Consider the following 18,862-nt stretch of genomic DNA (forward strand, 5'->3'; position numbering starts at 1 on the left):
ATCTGAACTCTTCATGTATAGATACAAATGTTTAACATGTATATTTTTACATTCCCTCTTTTTGCATTTGTAATATATATATTTTTTTACCCCTTAAAGGGATGGTTCAGAGTAAAATCAACCTAGGGTTAGAACATTATTAAAGTTAGAGCTTAGAGCTATTTAGAGATATCAGCCGGATGGCTTAGTGCAGACGCTAATTTATCCTATGATGTATCTCATAAATTACCCCACTAATAATGCCCAGAATGGTACCAAACTTCTATAGAAAAAAACCTGCATGGTTCATATACAGCAACCATATATCTTCCTTACTTAAATCGGCCAGAATTACCTTCTGTGTTTCATATAAGGCCAATACATGTCCTATACAAAATCAGACCGATTATGGCCACTTTCATACTAAATAGCACACATACAACTTGTAGGGGATTTTTGCGTTATATATGAATACTGTAAAAAGTCTTATATGAGTTTTACATGACAAAAGTATGCAAATGTGTATGGTATTAGTAGAAATATATAAAACTCATATAAAATTCATATATAAATCATTTAAAGTTCTTATATTGAACCATATGCTAGTCAAATTAAAGTCATATAGAATTTATACACATTTTGTGTCATTTGTTTATATGTTTCATATAGATTTCATGTTTTGATGACCAACATCTGATTCACTTATATGCAGTTTGCAAATTTTTAAAGGGATACTCCACTTTAAAATGAAAATTCTGTCATCATATACTCACCCTCATGTTGTTTCAATCCTTTATGAATTTCTTTCTTCTGCTGAACAGAAAGGAAGATATTTAGAAGAATATCAGTAACCAGACAGTTTCTGGTCCCATTGACTTCCATAGTATATTTTTTTCCTACTATGGAAGTCAATGAGACCAGAAAATGTCTGGTTACTGATATTCCCTGATATTACTGATTATTTTCAACAGAAGAAAGAAACTTATTCGGGTTTAAAACAACTTAAGAGAGTAAATTATGACTTTTTTGGGGGAGAACTATGCCGTTAATGTTAATAAAACAACAAAACACACAGAGGAAATCATTCACTGCTCTTGACTGACAACTTTAAGTCTGTTGTGTTTTATTTTCATATTTGTTCATTTAATTACTTTCTTCAATTCTACTGTTAAATACACCTATAGCTGAAAAAATAAAGCACTGTTTATTTCATTTGTATATTAAGTTGTGTATGTGTAAGATGTATCTCTGTTCTTAATGTTTAATAACAAAGAAAATAATGACAAAGATTTTTATCTTCGCCACTTTGGCCTAAATGTCTGCCATTCTTTTTTATTTTATATTTTGTTACCTATATTTTGTTACCTATAAGGCTTTGTTTTTAAAATAGGGACATTAGTTTGGCTGTAATGCTCAGTCACTTGCAAAATAGTAAAACCAACATGAAAAAAGAATTGTGATAAAATCGTGATTTTCCTGAAAAAAAAAAAAAAATCGTGATATGATATTATTGCCATATCGCCCACCCCAGGTGTAAAAAAGTGCCTAGATGTGCTTAGATGCTAAAAATGTGTTATTATTGATCATTATATCACACTACAATTAAACATAATGAAACATTCATTTGAATTGAAATTGTTTTATTAGCTTAGCTAATATAATTTATTAGCTTTTTCTAGAGATTGCAGTCATGCATGACATGGTGAAAAATTACTTGAAATAATACTGAAAATAGGTTAAGATGAATGTTAAAGGTGTGCCCCCTAAAAGCACAAGTGGCCCCTGTCTGGCCCCCCCAGTGGGCTCCTTGCACATAGCAACCTGACGTCATATCCGCAACGGGTAAATACGGCCCGCTCTCTTCCTGTTTGGCGAAATATGGCGGCGGCGGCGGTGTAAACAGCGGAAAATGAGCCTTAAAAAAGATAGAGTTTTTTTCCAGAGGCAACAGAGAAAATATCATGAACATTGTTGTGTTCCCACATGCACGTCATCATCTAAGTTCAACGGCGTTTTAAGTTACCACGGATTTCCCAGCGATGTTGAACTCAGAAAGCGGTGGCTGGTGAATATTCGTCGTGATGAGTTCATTGTCACAGGACACAGCAAAGTCTGTAGTTTGCACTTCACACCGGAGCAGATCATTCAGCCGAAAACACCGGAGGGGAAAAGGCAACTAAAGAAAGGAGCTTTCCCGGTATTGTTCCAGTGGAATGATTACTCCATCCCATCACCAAGACTGAGCGTTTGGGACAGAGTAAGCAAACTTCAGCCTGAGCTGGCATCAGCAGAAGATGGGCAACATATGGACTGCACTCCTGCTGCTGATCATGACTATTCATCTGTCCCAGAACCCGCTTTCATTGACTCGGTAATCGACGAAAACAGGAATTTAAAAGAAGAAAATGACTCATTAAAGAAAGAGATACAGGAGATGAAAATTAGCTGTAAATTTGGATTACACAGATTCGCCCACTCTGACGACGACATTCGATTCTATACACGGTAAGATGCGAACAAGATACCCCTGACCTTGGACCATACGTGACCATATTGTAACGTTGTGTACTCTTTCTGTTCCGTTCCCATAGATTTCCCAGTTACCATAACCTTATGCTGTTTTGGAGATTGGTTGAACCATCGGTGCATAAAATGGTTCGTGCGTCGAGGGCCAAAACTGCTGAAAAATTGAATGAAGCAGTAACATCTGTCCGTCCCACACACACGGTTGGTTTTTGCAGTTGTCATTAATAATAATGTTGTTGCAGTTGTCATTAATGATAATCATTAATAATTAATGTTTCTGCGAATATAAATATGCTTTAGTTTATTTGATTTATTATGGTGGTTTTTCAAAGCAAACCTTCAAATTAATGTGAGAGATGAAAATGACATCTGACTGCATTTACCTCAACATTCTGATATTAGATTCAATAAATCAATAAATAAGTAAGGTGCCTGAGTAGCCTATTGCAGTCACAGTCCCACATTTGGAATTTCCAGTAACATGTAGGGATATAACATGTGGGGATATTTTGGGGATATTTAATTTTATTCTATCAATCAATAAATTCCACTAGAAACAAACTTTGTTGTATTATTTTATTATACTGTGAAGCTGCTTTGATACAATCTGTATTGTGAAAAGCGCTATACAAATATACTTGATTTGATGTAGAGTATTATTGCTGTTGTATTTTTAATTATAGACCAACAGCAGTAATGATAATTGCACATCCTTTTATCTATTAGACTAGAGAGGTTACATTAGGTTTAATGATGTTTGTGTGTGTGTGTGTGTGTGTTTTCTCACCAGAGACAATCATTGCAACCCATCGATGAGCTAGTCCTTTTCCTAATGTACTTGTCCGTTGGTTTAAAGGAGCAGGACTTGGCAAACCGTTTCAACATTCACATCTCTACTGTAAGCCGCATTATCTGTTCGTGGACCAACTACCTGTACACACTCTTGGGCTCGGTGGCTATCTGGATTGAGCCTGAAGACGTTAAAGCTCGCCTTCCTGATGATTTCAAAGACTTCTCCGATACTCAGATAATTGTTGACTGTACAGAGCTCAAGTGCCAGACGCCATCCTCGCCTCTCCTCCAAAGTGAGATGTTTTCTAAGTACAAATCTCACTGTACAATGAAAGGACTTATCGGGATCGCCCCTCATGGTCCAGTGACCTTCATCTCTTCACTCTATGAGGGGTCAATAAGTGATAAAGAACTCTTTAGACGGTCAGGGTTGGCTGACCTTTTAACTGATGACATGGCCGTGATGGTTGATAAAGGTTTCCTGATCACTGACTGTGTGAAATGTAAAGTGTACTGTCCACCTTTTCTCAACAAAAAAAGCCAGATGCCAGCACCCAGTGTCCTCCAAACACAGAAAATTGCTCGTGTAAGAGTGCACGTTGAGCGAGTCATCCGAAGGGTAAAGGAGAATAAACTTTTTGATTCGGTTATTCCTTTGTCAATAGCTGGAAGCATCAATGAAATTTTTGCCGTTGCTTGCCTGCTTAGCAATTATCAAAATAAACATCTTGTCACAGCATGGGCCAAGTAGTGCTGACAAGTTTAAATTACAGAAACCTACAACTTTTAAATGTAATTATTAATCATTATTTATCTCTGAATAAATTCTCATACAGTGACAACAGATGCGATCTCACACAACATTATAAACAATGATTTTTATTGTAAAATGATGCCATATTGTATAAAGTCCATGAATAAATCTGACTTTACTTATTCAACTGTTTGTTTTTGTTTTTTTTAAAGCAACAAGCTTGAAGACACATTTTATCTCAGATCACATCATGTATCAATCAGTTCCAGGCGAAATATATATACACTGTAGGTACGAGTGGGAAATGTAATGTAAATTAGAAGTCAAATTCATAGTACTAATAAAATACATAATGAATCAGATTATGATTTCTTTACCTGCCAATCAGTTGTGATCGTCTCATTGAGAGATACTTTGGCATGTAAATGCTGAAGTAGAAATGATCACACTTCTGCCTGATTGTTTCTTGAACTTCTTTGTCTGAGTGCAGTCGCTGCACAAAGAAATCTTCCTCTGCCCAGACAAAAAGGTCACACCACTGAAGTCCAGTAATTAAAAGCTGGCCTTGTATTTGCCAAAAATAGGCATGGCTTTTCTTTAGTTTAAAAGCACCATTTGACATGTGCAAGTACTTGCAGTCAATGTAACTTTTAGCATTTGGACATTTAATTTCAACCAAACCGTAAGCGGGTGTTGCATTGGGATCATAAACAAGGCCATCCGGTGAGGCCCCTAGCCATGGAGCCTGTGGGTGAACCACAAGTCCACAAGGGGAGTAATTGACATTGTTGTACTGGGCATATTCTTTTGCTGCCTGAAACTCCATTTCTGAACCTCTCCTCATTTCCGCAGTTTGTCTGGTGCCCCTGATAATTCGCTCTGCAAGATGCTCAGCACTACTGTAACCTCTAACATGGGAAACTTCCCTAAACCTTGAGGAGGTTATCCTCATTCGCCGCAGCACGTGCCACTCTGGATCTTTGCTCTGACCCCGTGTCGACAATTCAATTTTGTGAGCCATCTCAATAGATAGCTGCAAACTTTGTATATGCAAATGTTCTTCCTCTGTGCATACCCACACACATTCTGTTGGTGACAGCTGATGAGTAATAAGGGGAAGACATGGAGGACCCGGGGCATTCTTATGCAGCTCTGTGCATTGTGTTTGAAGTTTCGGCTGCTGATAGGAGATCACACTACCCCTCTGTACCAGTCCAAATTCAGAATCCACAAGGGGCTTGTCAATGCTCATCCCCATTGTTGTCACCAGGGGCATATCCAGTGGATCTAGGCCGCTGTACACCTCGGCCACACGAAGTACCGACAGGTCAGGAAGAGGGCCAGTCATTCCTCTGTAGAGGGTGCTCCTTTTAATAAAAAATATCATAAAGAGGTACTTAATTTGATATAACAATGGGGGAAACAACTCATTAAAATAATTGTTAAGTTAATATTTATTTACCGTAATCCTCCTTTACCCATCCGACCCTGCACAGGCTTAACAACCACCATCTTCCCAACTGGACCTGGTTTTACACCCTGTGAAATTGTGATAAAATACATGTTAAAATACACTCATAATTTTGAGAATTTATTAAACAGAGGTTCTATTTTGCAGCTACTGGTACATACTATTGCATGACATACATCTATGCAAACTATCCCATATGAACCATGCTTTGCTATGAAACTTACTGCTGTTCGGGGTTTGTGCCATTGTTGCTCGGATTCTGTACAGCTGTGTACAGGAGGAACCACTGGCACACTCAGCTGGGAGAAGTGAGCTGTCTGGAATAATAGGGCAACTGTGTGGTTGCATAGAGCTGTCCCCGCCACACATGAGCATCTGCACCGCACCATAATTACAGGATCTGTGTCCCTGAGGACCATCTGTCGATAGATCAGTCGTAATTACTCTATATTGTCATGTTGGACTTGTGAACTGTTGGCATGAATGTATCCTTCTTAAAAGGTTGTATCACTGATTTCTGGCCCAAAAATAAATCATCACATTCATCAATTGCTACGTCACTCTGTTGATGTTCAAATAAAACAGAGAACTAGCTCGCTACTCCCTCCCCCTCCCTTCCGTGCAATTGAAACTTTCCTAAATGTGCATCTCGTTGGTTATTGGTTGGAACACTTAGTTTTGCTTTTGAGTGGGTGGTGAACACTTGTTGATAACAAGTGTTTTTGTGTACAGATCTCGGAGCCTAGGCTGCTAGCGGATTGTTAGGAAAGATTAGATGAATGTGATAATTTATGTTTTCTATAAATATATAATATATATATAATATAATAATAATATAATATTATATTATATATTTATATAATATATTTATTTTTTTGTGAAAATCCCTTCTTTTGGGCCAGAAAAAAGGGATTTTGATACAACCTTTAACACAGAAATAGATGTCTTTAAATGGAATTATGAGAAGTGGTGTGCAGCAAGTATGGCATTATATTAAGTCATAAATAATGATATTTGGCATCCAAAGCTGCACACTGTAAACACAATCCCATTCAAACACATCATAATAAAACGCACAGAAAACAGTAACAGAGACTTGAACAACTTGAGTAGCTTTTGGAAAAGTTAAGCACATGCAAGCCAGCAACAGTGAACAGCTTGAACAGCTTGAGCAGTTTTTGGAAGTTGAGCACATACAAAGAGATAAAGAAGGTCAAAATGTAACGTGACCATGTTAAGCACAACACACAACTTGAACTCAAACCTTTTGGAACTGCTGAACTCGGAACTCGGAACTCTGACACAAATTACAAGTGCAGCCCTACATTTACACAATGAGGTTTTTCGTGCTTCTTCATGGATCTGAAGCAGAAAGCCTTTACAGCGACTTCACTTGTGGCCCTGTCTTTGTTTGACACTAATGCCAATCACATATTAACACAATAAGAAGTTAGGAACATGCATGCAGGCGTACAGACACAACGTAGACTTTTTCCGCCTAAGACTAGAAAACAGTACAACATTATAACACGCATATTCTGTCAGACCGGGATTGTTTATAAGCCTAGCCTAATGTAAGCTAGCAAGCTAACGTAAGCCATAAAGTTTGAGATATATAGACTTACCTTCATATCCGTGGATATATGAAGAGGCATACATTTTAAAGCCCTTCTCTAACTTGCTGGTAGGTGATTTGGAGGAGGACTTACAAAGGCGATGTACGTCCGTTATTGTAAGTTTCGGCAACTCTTGTAAACATCTAGTGTAGAATAGCGCCATGTTTAGACCGGAAAAGACGAGGCCGCATTTCCGGTAAGGAAGTAGTTACGTGCAAGGAGCCTGTTACTGTGGTCTAGAACCGCCACTGAAGATGCTGCGACGCGACTGACTCCAGAACCTGCCAATAAACAAACAGTGCACAGTTCTGAGGACATTTTATCATCCAAATTAGTTATATTCATTATCTTTAGGAATATAGTCGTGTGTTTTTTATGCAAGGCGTTACAATCACGCGAAAACACAGACGCGAGTCGACACTCGTTTAACTCGTTTGCGTCTCTGAATGTTCTTTCGCATTAAATAAATTGATTTAAAGCACATTAATGATTATAAAGATAAAATAAAACATACACACACCTGAATTTCACAGAGGAAATGCACCAATTCTGCGCTGCTGAGGAGAGAAGAGGAGAACATTGTTCTGGACTGAAGAGAGTTCAAACAGCGCGCGCGCTCACTCAACCGTTGAGATGTCGTCACGTCAGAGGGTGGGGGAGGGGTGCATTGTTTTAACTGAGTAAACTTAATCAATTTCTTATGTGTGTTAAATATTAATAATATTTTTTTTTTTTTTTTTTTTTTTTTTTTTTTGTACTCAGTTTTTATTGTCTTGTTGGATAACAATATCAAAGAGGTATTGTGACAATACAGAGATACATAGCAATACATTCACCACCCTGTATTAATAATATTGATTTTATTTAAGTAGGCTAATATTTGTGGTTCTTGAAACAGATCATTTTAATTATCCATTCTCAAATATTGTGATGGAAATTTCACAAATATATTAGCTCAGTGTATTTTAAATAAATAATTGGTTAGTCAAATACTAAATTATTTTAGTGAAAAACTTCAAACTTAAATACAACTGTAAATTTCAGACAAAATTAATTGTTGGAGTTTTAGTCAATTATATCGGTATGTTTAACTCAAACTATCAAGTAAATGATATTCAGAGATTTTATCAAGTTAATAAAGTTAATTATTAATGTGATATTTACTAAGCCAATGAATCATTTTTTAGAGTGATATGCGAACGAATCACTTCGACATTTAGGAAAGTTTTATGTTTGTAGGTTAAGAATAGAACTGTTGTATACTAGTATTGTGATAAAGTTTAGAGAAATTGTCACAAATGAAAATGAAATCTGGTGATGCAGAATTTAAAATGAAAACTACACTCACAAAAAAAATTGTGTCTAAAAATAAGATTTATGTATTTAAATTGCATAACAAATTCCCATGCATTTGGATTACATAGTTTTAACATAAACCAATCAATAATCTGAATGTGATTCATATTTTTAAGTCATATCTAAATGAAACAGATAAGAGTTATGTAATTGTATTAATAAACTGAATGTGATTTATATTTGTCAGTCATATGTAAATGAAACAGGTAAGATTTATGTAATAGTACACAGAAAAACGCCCATGTTAAATTAACACTGCTCAGTGTTCATATGTGTGCACACTACAGAGTTAAAGCTGTGTTGAAGTTAATGAGATAATTAAGTGATGATTGAGCATTAATTATGAACACCTGCTGTTAACAAGCAGAATCACTGAAGGAAAGAGAAACACAAGAACTACAACTGACTTCAGCCACAGCCTTAGATGAAATCAACTGAAGAGAAAAGAAGACATTAAATCTGTGAAGATCTCAGCAGAGGAGGATTAAACAACTCCACAAACAGCATTACCAGCTTCACTTATTACTAACCAGACTGACTTTATTTCATTTCCGTTTGAATGAAATCAATATTTGTATTTTAAAGTCACCATGATGGTGGTTAGCGTTTGCTTTAGTTGGGCTCTTGACCATTGACTCTTTAATATAACATTTTCTCTGGCTGCTATAATTATGTGTTTATAAAACACATTTGTTGCAGTGAAAAAGCCAAGAGAAAATAAGATCAAGTGATATTGGCTGTTTATTGATGAAGGTGTAATCTTCATATTGTGGCCTGAATCACTTATCTTTTTCAGTGTCTAATGCTTTGATTATTGGGCTTATGTGATTTTGTTTTATTTATTATAGTAGCTGTGTGACCTGACCGCATTAGATCCAACAGTTAATCAAATAATATAAAGAATTTTAAAAACATTTAGTGCATTAAACTTTCTCTTCTACATTATTACTTAGACATCAAGAATCAGTGTATGACTCTCAACAATGGTGACAATCAATGAAACGCTTCATGCTGCAGTGCATGCTGGGTACCACCAATCAAAACTCACCCATATCTCCCAGCATGCATTGCGGCATTAATAAATTATGCATCAGGATTTTTCGTATCTTTTGTCACCATTGTTGAGATTCATATGCTGTTTCTTGATGTCTGTGTGAGTCGAAGTAATGCCATAGATGAAAGTTTTTTGTGCACTAACTATTAAAAAAATATATATATTGTTTGATAAACAACACTGTTAGATTTCATGCTGTAAAAACAAATGGCTTCTGTTATGAATAAAACAATATTAAAAAGCATTAGACACTGAACAAGATCAGTGAATCAGGCAATTACATGATGATGACTTTGTCGTCATCATCATCATCAATAAACAGGCAACATCACCTGATCTCTTTTTCTCTTGGCTTTTTTGCTGCAACAAATGTGTTTTATAAACACATAATTATAGCAGCCAGAGAAAATGTTATATTAAAGAGTCAATGGTCAAGAGCCCAACTAAAGCAAACGCTAACCACCATCATGGTGACTTTAAAATACAACTATTGATTTAATTCAAACGGAAATGAAATAAAGTCAGTCTGGTTAGTAATAAGTGAAGCTGGTAATGCTGTTTGTGGAGTTGTTTAATCCTCCTCTGCTGAGATCTTCACAGATTTAATGTCTTCTTTTCTCTTCAGTTGATGTCAATAAGGCTGTGGCTGAAGTCAGTTGTAGTTCTTCTGTTTCTCTTTCCTTCAGTGATTCTGCTTGTTAACAGCAGGTGTTCATAATTAATGCTCAATCATCACTTAATTATCTCATTAACTTCAACACCGCTTTAACTCTGTAGTGTGCGCACATATGAACACTGAGCAGTGTTAATTTAACATGGGTGTTTTTCTGTGTACTATTACATAAATCTTACCTGTTTCATTTACATATGACTGACAAATATAAATCACATTCAGTTTATTAATACAATTACATAAATCTTATCTGTTTCATTTATGTATGACTTAAACATATGAATCACATTCAGATTATTGATTGGTTTATGTTAAAACTATGTAATCCAAATGCATGGGAATTTGTTATGCAATTCAAATACATAAATCTTATTTTTAGACACAATTTTTTTTTTGAGTGTAGGCCTATATTATATTATAATGTAGCATATATAAATGACTTCAAACATTGTTTTACATTTTCAATTCTTTCATATTCTCATTCAATTTACAGTTTGCGATGGCCACAGGCCTATCCACTTAATAATGTATCAAGTTTCAGGATATTTTAGCTGATTATCAAATAATTCACTCCATCAATTCTAAATTTATGTAAATGCTGCGTGACTTCTACGTGTTTTAATGGGCGCGCGCGCTGAACATTCGAGCCGCATTTGAACTGGAGCGGAGGGCGTTACCATGGAAACGAGGCAGCAGCTCAGCTGACAATCAGCGAAACTCCGTCTCTCACTGTTGTTTTAACTACTTTAAGGTAAGTTTAGTCCATAAAATTACACAAATTGTACATACAAATGTTTCTGAGACTTTATTTGATGTAAATGACTCGCTTCCGTTGAATATTTACTTTATAGAAATGGTTTAGCGTCAAAAGTCCGTTAGCATCTCAACTGTTAGGCTAACTAACTTAAAGGTAATGTTAATTTAGGTAAACTATAGACTTGAGCTGTAATTTTGGGCTTTTAATCACATCTTATGTGTAGATGAGAGATTTTGTAGTTTTGTAAAGATTTTGCTGACAATTGGTCAATGGATGAATGGAAATAAGCTAATTTATTTAACCTAAAAGTATGCACTGTATGGTTAATTCATAGTTATCACGTGACGTCACACCATTACGCCCACCTGGAGGGCAAAATAAGGCTTTCCTCCATCGCCCAGTCATTTTAACAGGTTTGTAGTTAGTATTAATGTAGTAAAACAGTGTTATTAAAAGACCAAATTCAATATACCGCTTATTCATGATGCATACTTTGTACACAGCAAAATCCCCAGAGTTAAATTAACTCTGCTCAGAGAACATTTGGTCCCTCTCTACAGAGAGTTAAAATAACTCTGAATCAGAGTTAAAGTTAATGAGATACTTAAGTGATTAATTAAGTGATGATTGGGCATTAATGATGAACACCTGCTGTCAACAAGCAGAATCACTGAAGGAAAGAGAAACAAGAACAGAAAAAAGAGAAACACAAGAACTACAACTGACTTCCAGCCACAGATGAAATCAACTAAAGACAAAATATGACATTAAATCTGTGAAGATCTCAGCAGAGGAGGATTAAACAACTCCACAAACAGCATTACCAGCTTCACTTATTACTGACCAGATTGACTTTATTTCTGTCATACGTTTACAGAAGTTCGTATTGAGAATTAACAGAGGTTTAGATGTTGACGATTTATTGAAAATGTTTGGTCACCATAATGGCGATGAGTGTTTCCTTTAGTTGGGCAGTTTGACTTTTAGCGTAGTTTTTTGTGAGTTTGTGTTTTTTGCAACAGTTTTTACCAAAACACGTAATTTGTTGCAAAGAATGCCAGATGCAAAGATGTTCAGGTGATCTAGTTTTCAACAACAAAAAGTAGAATGATGCACTTACATCATCACTGCCCAAAAGTGGTCATTTGATGTTAATAGATTATATTCACTAACAATACTCTCTTGCACAGATTGGACATTTTGAATTTTTTAAATACATAATAGGGGAATTTTTTTTTTCTAAGACACAGACATCAAGAATCAGCATATGAATCTCAACAATGGTGACATGTTTCATGCCGCAATGCATCCTGGGAGCCATGAGTTTTATACTATTGTGGCTCCCAGCATGCATTGCAGCATGAAACATGTCACCATTGTTGAGATTCATATGCTGATTCTTGATGTCTTTGTCTAAAAATAAAAAAAATCCCTACAATGTATTTTAAAAATCTAAATTCAGAATGTCCGATCTGTGGCTAGAGAGTACTGTTAGTGAATATAATCTATTAACGTCAAATAATCACTTTTAGACACACATGAGATAAGTGCATGTTTCTACTATATGTTGTTAAAAACTACTTCTCCTGATCAACTTTGTTTTTGGTTTTCAAATAACATGTCTTGGTAAAAACTGTTACAAAAACCACAAACTTGCAAAAAGAGTCAAACTGCCCAACTAAAGGAAACACTCATCACCACAATGGTGATCATACATTTTCAATAAATCGTCAACATCTAAACCTCTGTTAATTCTCAATAAGACCTTCTGTAGACGTCTGACAGAAATACAGTCAGTCTGGTTAGTAATAAGTGAAGCTGGTAATGCTGTTTATGGAGTTGTTGAATCCTCCTCTGCTGAGAACTTGTTGACAGCAGGTGTTCATCATTAATGCCCAATCATCACTTAATTAATCACTTAAGTATCTCATTAACTTTAACTCTGATTCAGAGTTATTTTAACTCTCTTTAGAGAGGGACCAAATGTTCTCTGAACAGAGTTAATTTAACTCTGGGGATTTTGCTGTGTACAGGTAAGCAGATGAACACAGAACAAATTATTTATAACATAATAATATTGTTTGTCTTCTCCCCTTTACAGTATTGTTTGCCATCTAGTCCTGATCACAGAGTTTAGCTCCAAACCCAATTAAGCAGACCTGAGCAGCTGATCGAGGACCACCAGAAACTCTGCAGGACTTTGGTCTGGACACCAGTGTTGTAAGTTCAGAACATATTGCAGGAGATCTCAACATTGTCTCTCAAGGTCCACTTTCATGCAGAGGTTTACTCCAACCTAGTCCAGCACACCTGAACAAGCTAATCAAGGTGCTAAACTCTGGGTGCATATCACTCAGGTCTCTAGCTCAGTAGTCAGTGGTTAAAGAGCATCTTGCAGGTTAGAAGACCCAACAAGTCAATGTATAGAAAAATAATGTAGGAACTAGATTTTCTTTAAAAAAAAAATATAAATACGCTACAGTGGCTTCTGGAGTCGTTTTTGTGAGAAAATTTTACTTCCGCATCTGAAAATGGGCGTGACGGGCGAGAGTCGTGACGTAGCACGAGGGAGAGCGGTCGATTCAAACAACAGGGAAAAATGGATTGCAATGACATTTCGGACGCTGAGGAAATTGTTGACGGACCACAGCCATACAATTATGAGCCTGCTAAGCTGCCAAGAGAGCAGGGACAGGCCAGGATTAATGTTAGACAGAACATATTGGAACTTACAATAACAGAAACTAAGCTTTGATCAGGCGTTTGTCATGCTCATTAATATCCGCCCAGACTAACGTTACGTGATATAACTTAGCGGTTTCTCATCGAGAGACAGAGATATTTATTCCTGATACATTTTTTGTTCCATAGGTGCTTGTGTGGGAAATGCGAGGCAATGTTTACAGCTGAGGAAAGTCAGTGTTGCAGGGAAGTGGATGCAAACTTCCATGGTTGCAGTTAGTGTTACTACAGTAAAGCCATGGTGAATGTTGCTGATCTGTGGACACTGGATAGTTCGTTCATTCATTGCACAATGTTTATTCCTGGTTTCCACGTCAGCGCTGTTTGATCCGTTAATAACGGAGAAATGTGAATATTTCTCACTAGATCTCGCAGCGATGTTATTACTAATGTGGCGAATTCAAATGCTTTATTTACTGGATCTCGCAGTTACAGTGTTGCTTGATCAGGCTCGCGCTGCACTGGTCCAAACTGATAAACGGTCCACACAAACACAACAACGAGTAGCTCAGTTTCGTTCCGCTTACATTGCGTTTGCCAGTTGATGTTGTGCTCGCGCCTACATCCAGCGGGAGAACCCGAAGATGCGTGCACTGAAGGAACCGCACCAGCTCTGAGTCTCACCCGGTTCTTACTTCGGTATCCCATGTTGAACTCCATCATATCGCCAGGACGATAATCCTCCGATCTGAAGTGATCCGATCTGATCCCGTCTCTTCACCTGCACAAACCGCACCCAGGCACGAAAGATAGCGCCGTCCTTTTTCTTGTTAGGAAACCGGTGGACTCGATGTCCTGACAGGCTGGAGTTTTTGCAAGCTCCACAAACACAAAAATTTACCATGACGATGATAAATTGAAATACAAAAACTACTGAAAACACACTGACTCACGACCGCTCTTACTGAATACCAACCTATTCTGCACTGAGCTGCGGCAGAGCACAGCACACGTCTCCCTCGTGTGACGTAAAATGACGCGATGTTGAAAAAAAGCGGTTTGTACAAGCAGGCAAAAAAACGCTCACTTTATCTACTAAATTGGTGTCCTTAGGTCATTTTAAAACATTTTAAATCCTGCATTATCTTTTCATATGGTATTTTCATACACGGTTATATATTCATTTAGATTTTTTTTTTACATGCAAGATGCTCTTTAAGGGCTGTCTTTATCACAAAATCCTTACAGTGAAACACTGCCCACATAGCAACATTGTGTCGGCCCAGATCCGGCCCACATCTGGCACACGTGGAAAGATGATCTGGCCCACATGCAGCATGGATCTACGGCACTTGAGTGGCCCACTCCTGTTTGCCAGATCTGGGCCACAAGCAGGCCATAGCAATGCCACATGTCAGCCAAGAGCAAAGAAATAAACCAGAACTGGACCTTATCTGAGCCACAACATCTGTGTATATTAAATATGAAGTCATCTCAGCCTTAATAAGTTAACAAAAAGAATCACTGAAAGAAAGAAGAGAACAGAAAAAAGAGACAAGCAGAAACACAAGAACTACAACTGACTTCAGACACAGCCTTAGAGGAAATCAACTGAAGAGAAAAGAAGACATTAAATCTGTGAAGATCTCAGCAGAGGAGGATTAAACAACTCCACAAACAGCATTACCAGCTTCACTTATTACTAATCAGACTGACTTTATTTCTGTCAGACGTCAACAGAAGTTTTTATTGAGAATTAACAGAGGTTTAACTCTGTGTTTCATTTGAAGTCACCATAACAGTGGTTAGTGTTTCCATTAGTTGGGCTCTTAACTCTTATTATATCTTTTGTCTTCTTTGGCCACTGTGACAGTGTGTTTGTCAAACACATTTGCAGCAGCAAAGAAAGCTAAAGTGAAATGAGATCAGGTGATGATGGTTACCTGTTGATGGTTTTATAATCATCATGAAATAGCCTGTTTCACTGATGTCTTTGAAATCTAAAAATTGTTTTGTTCCATTAATATATTCTCATCACAAACCCTGTGTTACTGCAGCGTGAGATTTAGCAATATTATAACAATCAGTTAGAAGATTTTAACAAACATGAGCACGAAAAATGAAGCAATGGTGACACGCAGCGATATGAGAAATCAGCACATGAATCTCAACAATGGTGACAATATTTTTTTTTTAAATAAACAGAATAATTCAGAACATCACTGAAAAGCTACTAAATGTCACAACAAAAACAACAGCAAAAAAATAAAAGCAAATATTTAGAATCAAACAAAATTATAGGACAATTCAGCTGCATAATTTATTCATGTTGCAATGCATGCTGGGAGTTTTGTACTATGATGGTACCCAGCATGCATTGCAGCAAGGTACTTTTGATTGTCACCATTGTTGAGATTCATACGTTGATTATTGATGTCTGTGTTTGTCATCAAACAGTGATGTTTCATGCTCATGTTTGTTAGAGTCTGCTAACTGATTGTAATAATATTGCTGGACCTCACGCTGCAGATGTTACGTATGTATGTAATGTGAATATATTAGTTGAACAACATAATTTTTAGATTTCAAAGACATCAGTGAAACAGGTTATATCATGATGATTATAAAACCATCAACAGGTAACCATCATCACCTGATCTCATTTCACTTTAGCTTTCTTTGCTGCTGCAAATGTGTTTGATAAACACACTGTCACAGCAGCCAAAGAAGACAAAAGATATAAGAAGAGTTAAGAGCCCAACTAATGGAAGCACTCATCACTGTTATGGTGACTTCAAATGAAACACATTAGAGTTAAACTCTGTTAATTCTCAATAAAAACTTCTGTTGATGTCTGACAGAAATAAAGTCAGTCTGGTTAGTAATAAGTGAAGCTGGTAATGCTGTTTGTGGAGTTGTTTAATCCTCCTCTGCTGAGATCTTCACAGATTTAATGTCTTCTTTTCTCTTCAGTTGATTTCATCTAAGGCTGTGTCTGAAGTCAGTTATAGTTCTTGTGTTTCTGCTCGTCTCTTTTTCTGTTCTCTTCTTTCCTTCAGTGATTCTGCTTGTTAACAGGCTTATTAAGGCTGAGATGACTTCATATTTAATATACACAGATGTTGTGGCTCAGATAAGGTCCAGTTCTGGTTTATTTCTTTGCTCTTGGCTGACATGTGGCATTGCTATGGCCTGCTTGTGGCCCAGATCTGGCAAACAGGAGTGGGCCACTCAAGTGCCGTAGATCCATGCTGCATGTGGGCCAGATCATCTTTCCACGTGTGCCAGATGTGGGCCGGATCTGGGCCGACACAATGTTGCTATGTGGGTGAAACATTCGCTCCCTAAAAACTCACTATGTTATCGGAAGTTCTGAAGCTCAAAACTTTAATCACACGAGACAGTTCGATACAAAATGACATGTGATAGCTGATTTTAAAACACAAACCAATATTATATTTCAGCATAAACATACACTGTAAAAAAGAATACATTGATTTTATTAGTATCTAATTAATAAAAATGAGGCAACAGATTACAAGCAATATTATTAATTAAATTTAACAAATTAGAATTGAGTAATAATTAATCAAATGAATTCCTTAAAAGTTAACCATTTAAAATAAGTAAAATGTACAAAATATCTTTTATTGCCAACATTGAAGACACCTGGTGTTAACAAGCAGAATCACTGAAGGAGAAAACCATAATTAAAGTCACCATTGTGGAGATCAGTGTGTGTTTTAGTTGGGCGCTTGACCCTTAAATTATTAACTTTAAGTTTTGTTCGGCTGCTGTACATGAGTTATAACAGCCAGATGAACAAAGAGAAAAGGTGATCTGATGGTGTTGGTTGTGATTTAACATAATCATTATTTCACAATCATTAGACCTGAATCACTGAACTCATATAGAGTCCAATTTATGAGTTAAGTTAACTTTATTAATTACAGTTTTATAATATTTTTAGCCTTTTCAATGAAATCCAAATGATCAAATCAATAATTAAAAAAAATAAAATAAAATATATATATATATATATATATATTTTTTTAGGCACAAACACACATCAAGATTTTACGTATGAATCTCAGCAATGGTGACAAACAGATCACCTCTGAACATAAGCTCATTATTTATTCATGCAGCAATGCATGATGGGAGCCATGAATGAGTTTTGATTGGTGGAACCCAGAATGCACTGCAACATGCTTTATAAATGTCACCATTGTTGAGATTCACAGGCTGATTATTGATGTCTGTGTGTCTCCCTTTTATGTAAGAGAAACTTTTTAGAAATTATTTGCCTTACATTGTAAAATTTAAAAAATATTATGCCGTACAAGGACAGTGCTGCTATAATTAATAAAGTAAACCTAACTCATAAATTGCACTCTATGAGTTCAGTGATTCAGGTCAAATGATTGTGAAATAATGATTATGTTAAAACACAACCAACGCCATTACATCACCTTTTCTCTTTGTTCATCTGGCTGTTATAACTCATGTACAGCAGCCAAATGAAACTTAAAGTCAATCATTTAAAAAAAAAAATCATTTAAGGTCAAGAGCCCAACTAAAACACACACTGATCTCCACAATGGTGACTTTAATTATGGTTTTCTCCTTCAGTGATTCTGCTTGTTAACACCAGGTGTCTTCAATGTTGGCAATAAAAGATATTTTGTAAATTTTACTCATTTTAAATGGTTACCTTTCAAGGAATTCATTTGATTAATTATTACTCAATTCTAATTTGTTAAATTTAATTAATAATATTGCTTGTAATCTGTTGCCTCATTTTTATTAATTAGATATCAATAAAATCAATGTATTCTTTTTTACAGTGTACGTCGCTAGACAGGTAATGTCTAATCAAGCTAACATTTACAATTTATCTATGACTGAAATCTTGCACAAATATGTAGAGGGAAAACTCCAAATACTTCACATTTTGGACAACCATTGTTTTTTTACATTTACATTTTGGTTATTGTTTTCTTTCTCACTTTAGATGCTGGAGAAAACACAGCCAGGCTAAAGCATTCAAAGTGGAAACTTGTGTCGTGGCTCAATAATCCAGGATTGGGACGGTGGAAGGAGCAGATCAGAGATCAGGAAGAGATCTACTCGTGCCCCTGAGGAACTGATTTACCTAATGCGTCAAACATTACCAAACATTTTCATCACTCACCTTCATGT

The 18,862-nt window shown here is 36.3% G+C and overlaps 3 protein-coding genes across 3 annotated transcripts in view; 2 read left to right on the forward strand and 1 right to left on the reverse strand.

The window, feature by feature from the left end:
* The window catches only part of LOC311077763 (uncharacterized protein), a 65,256-nt gene that overhangs the window by 20,748 nt on the left and 25,646 nt on the right, over positions 1–18,862 (forward strand). The window lies entirely within an intron of this gene.
* Positions 1,800–4,048, forward strand: LOC311077741 (uncharacterized protein; the record flags this gene model as incomplete). The annotated part of the gene is made up of 3 exons (XM_084106363.1): positions 1,800–2,484; positions 2,571–2,706; positions 3,296–4,048. The coding sequence occupies exons 1-3, from the start codon at positions 1,889–1,891 to the stop codon at positions 4,046–4,048; spliced, it is 1,485 nt and encodes a 494-aa protein (XP_083962489.1). The 5' UTR covers positions 1,800–1,888.
* On the reverse strand, positions 4,082–7,357 carry LOC311077749 (uncharacterized protein). The gene is made up of 4 exons (XM_084106374.1): positions 7,148–7,357; positions 5,747–5,941; positions 5,514–5,590; positions 4,082–5,418 (listed from the first exon to the last, which is right to left on the reverse strand). Exons 1-4 carry the CDS (start codon positions 7,175–7,177, stop codon positions 4,425–4,427), a joined length of 1,296 nt encoding a protein of 431 aa, XP_083962500.1. The 5' UTR covers positions 7,178–7,357; the 3' UTR covers positions 4,082–4,424.

The sequence above is a fragment of the Abramis brama genome, assembly GCF_963993115.1.
Source record: "Abramis brama genome assembly, chromosome: 1".
Classification (NCBI taxonomy): Eukaryota; Metazoa; Chordata; class Actinopteri; order Cypriniformes; family Leuciscidae; genus Abramis; species Abramis brama.